The 2,996-nt window shown below is 39.6% G+C and overlaps 1 protein-coding gene across 1 annotated transcript in view; it reads left to right on the forward strand.

Moving 5' to 3' along the window:
- The first annotated feature begins 876 nt into the window (after positions 1-876).
- The window catches only part of DHRS1 (dehydrogenase/reductase (SDR family) member 1), a 62,476-nt gene continuing 60,356 nt past the window's right edge, over positions 877-2,996 (forward strand). Inside the window, exon 1 of the mRNA XM_006903269.1 lies at positions 877-979. Coding sequence (XP_006903331.1) covers positions 877-979 — 103 coding nt within the window. The remainder of the gene's footprint in view (positions 980-2,996) is intronic.

Below are 2,996 nucleotides of genomic sequence, written 5' to 3' on the forward strand. Positions count from 1 at the left end.
TATGGGAGTTGGAATTAACTCAATAGAAACTCATTTTGGTTTGATTATTTCACTGTTTATTATTGTTAGGATGATGTTACTCCCTTGGCTAGTAAAATTTACTCAGTGGATGTGGGAGTAACCAAGAGATTATCAAGAAGTGTTTGTTCAAAGTGTTTAAAACACCTGTTGCTCCAGTTATGATACTCTGTGAGCCATCTGAAAAAGTAAGAATAGGATGTGATAGTGAATTTCAAAGTGGAAGAGATTGTGAGAACAGCCTAGAGACAAGAAAGTAGACTCAAAGAGTTGGAAAGTGGCAGCGCCCATGTTCATAACAAGAAGCTCTGGTGACATAGTTTGTAGGGAGTTGCACTCCTAACCCAAAGGTGGTGTTTGTTGGCAGTTTGAGTCTACCAGCTGCTCTGAGGGAGAAACATGAGCAGTCTTCTCCCATGAGATTTATATGGTAAACTGAGTTAGTTCCAACTTGATGTCAGTAAGATATCCATAACCCTCCTAAGATGGATGTCTTCCATTCCTCCATTTCTTCCTGGTCAGAACCCATTACATAGAGGCTCAGACTGATGCATTATGCAATGTAAAGGCCTCTTTGTAAGTCTCTTGGTTAAAGGCCTATATAATATTATTTATCTTATTATCATTCCTTTCTCTTTCCCTTTGTATAGCTAATATTAATAGTCTGGTACATATTTTCACATAAATGGCTTTCATTCTTTTTCTTTTCTCATTTTTTTCCTCGCATTCTTTTTAATACCCCCAAACTAGTCTACTGGGAGAATGTAGCATAATTTGTGTAACCCATATTTGTAGCAATTGGACTATTTAATATGTCAAAAGAGATTGATTGTTCTCTTTCACCAACGTCCCACTAACATGGGCCGCATTAGCACCAAAACTGTGAAGAAGGTGGCCCGGGTCATCATTGAGAAATACTACATGTGCCTGGGTAATGACTTCCACATGAACAAGCGCGTGTGTGAGGAGATTGCCTTTATTCCCAGCAAGAAACTCCAGAACAAAATAGCAGGCTGTGTCACACATCCGATGAAGCAGATTCAGAGAGGGCCTATGAGAGGCATCTCCACTAAGCTACAGGAGGAGGAGAGAGAAAGGAGTGATAATTATGTACCAGAGGTTTCAGCCCTGGATCAGGAGATCATTGAAGTAGATCCTGATACTAAGGAAATGCTGAAACTCTTGGACTTTGCCAGTCTGTCCAACCTGCAGGTCACTCAGCCCACAGTTGGGGTGAATTTCAAAACACCACTTGAGCCGGAGCCGTTTGAGTCTGTCTGCTGTGCTCTAATATTTTCAATAAACTTGGGCACACCAGAAAAAAAAAAAGATTGATTAAAAATACAACCCAATCCTATAGTTTATATCCTGCCTCTTTTAACATAACTGCCTAATGTTACTCCTGCCTCATTAATACTATACCAAACCAAAACCCAAACCCATTCCCACTGAGTCTATTCCAATTATTGCATGGCAGATCTCCCTCAGGTTTCGGAAGCTGTAAATCCTTATAAGAGAAGTCGGCTCATCTTTCTCTTTGGAACAGCTGGTGGGTCTGAATAACTGACCTTCCAGTTGGGAGCCCAACACTATTCCACTAGAGATCCATCATACCATACAAGTTAGGATTTACAATACATAGGATAATTACATCAGATCACAAAGTAGAGGATGATTACACAATTCTGAGAATCACAATCTAGTGAATGTTGCAGTTTAGTCCATAACAGTATGTATGTACATTACATATGCATATATATTAGTTTTAAGAACACATATCTGTCAATCTTTTATAGTTTCTGTTATTATAAAACTAAGAAAAGCTCCAAGTTTATAAACATCTTCACCCATTTCTCCTTTCACTTATTTATTTTTGGAGACACAATTCAATTTGTAATTGCCATCCATGGATGTTATATCAATATCTTGGCTGGGTTTGTATTATTGTTTTCTTTTGAATGAAACTTTATAAATCATATTGGGTTTTCAATCTTTCATACCCATGTGTTTTCTTTTAGTACTTTTGTGCTTTCAGGTTTTCGGACTGCTGTGGTGATTTTTTTAGGTCTCCTATTATTATTGCTGGTGCTCTGGTGGCCTAATGGACTCAAAGGCAGGTGGTTCAAATCCACTAGCTGCTCTGAGGGAAAATGGTGGACAATATGTGCTATTTACAGCCTCTGAAAGTTGGTTCTGACTAGATAATTAATATCTTTATACCCAAAGTTAATACCTAAATTCATGAATCAACTCAATACGCTGGAACAGAAAAATCAACAACTCCACTATAGTAGTCATTGTCTCACTACCATCTGTAGCTAGCCAGCTCTCCTAAATCTACTTATTGAATGATCCAACATTCCCCATTGACTTCATTAGAATTTATTTTTATATGTTCATTCTTATCTTCATTTTCTGTCTGTACTTGTGCTTTTACATTAGACAGAATAATATTTTCTTTATGTATGTTAAAAGTTTCTCAGACTCCCCTCCATGATATTTTATGTTTATAATTGTTACTGTAAATTTTATTCCATTAGATCTTCTAAATATTTCCATTTCTGTCATTGGATGAGTTTGACCTGTTTTCCTTTAAGAACGGCCCATTAACCCCTGATCTCCTAGATCTGCAGCCTTCCTTCCATCACTGCCACTAGGGGATACTGACCTTTCTGATGGCCTGCAGTGCCCAGGCCAGCTCTGATCTGGAATTCCTCTTCCTTCCCCTACCCCATCTTCCAGAGGCCACTACTTATGCTCAGTGTATGGGGCACGTCTGATGGTACCAGCTCGCCGGGGACTCATCGTGGTCATCTCCTCCACTGGGGGTCTGCAGTACCTCTTCAATGTCCCCTATGGTGTGGGCAAAGCTGCGGTGAGGACCCAGAGACATGTGGGATTAGGAGGAAGTGTAGAATAATTGTGTTACCCATGGATCAGGAGATCCAGGCCCTGCAGGATGGGATCAGATTCGCTGC

Source organism: Elephantulus edwardii, unplaced genomic scaffold (assembly GCF_000299155.1).
Source record: "Elephantulus edwardii isolate Elephantulus edwardi_28Jun2011 unplaced genomic scaffold, EleEdw1.0 scaffold00550, whole genome shotgun sequence".
In the NCBI taxonomy this organism is placed as follows: Eukaryota; Metazoa; Chordata; class Mammalia; order Macroscelidea; family Macroscelididae; genus Elephantulus; species Elephantulus edwardii.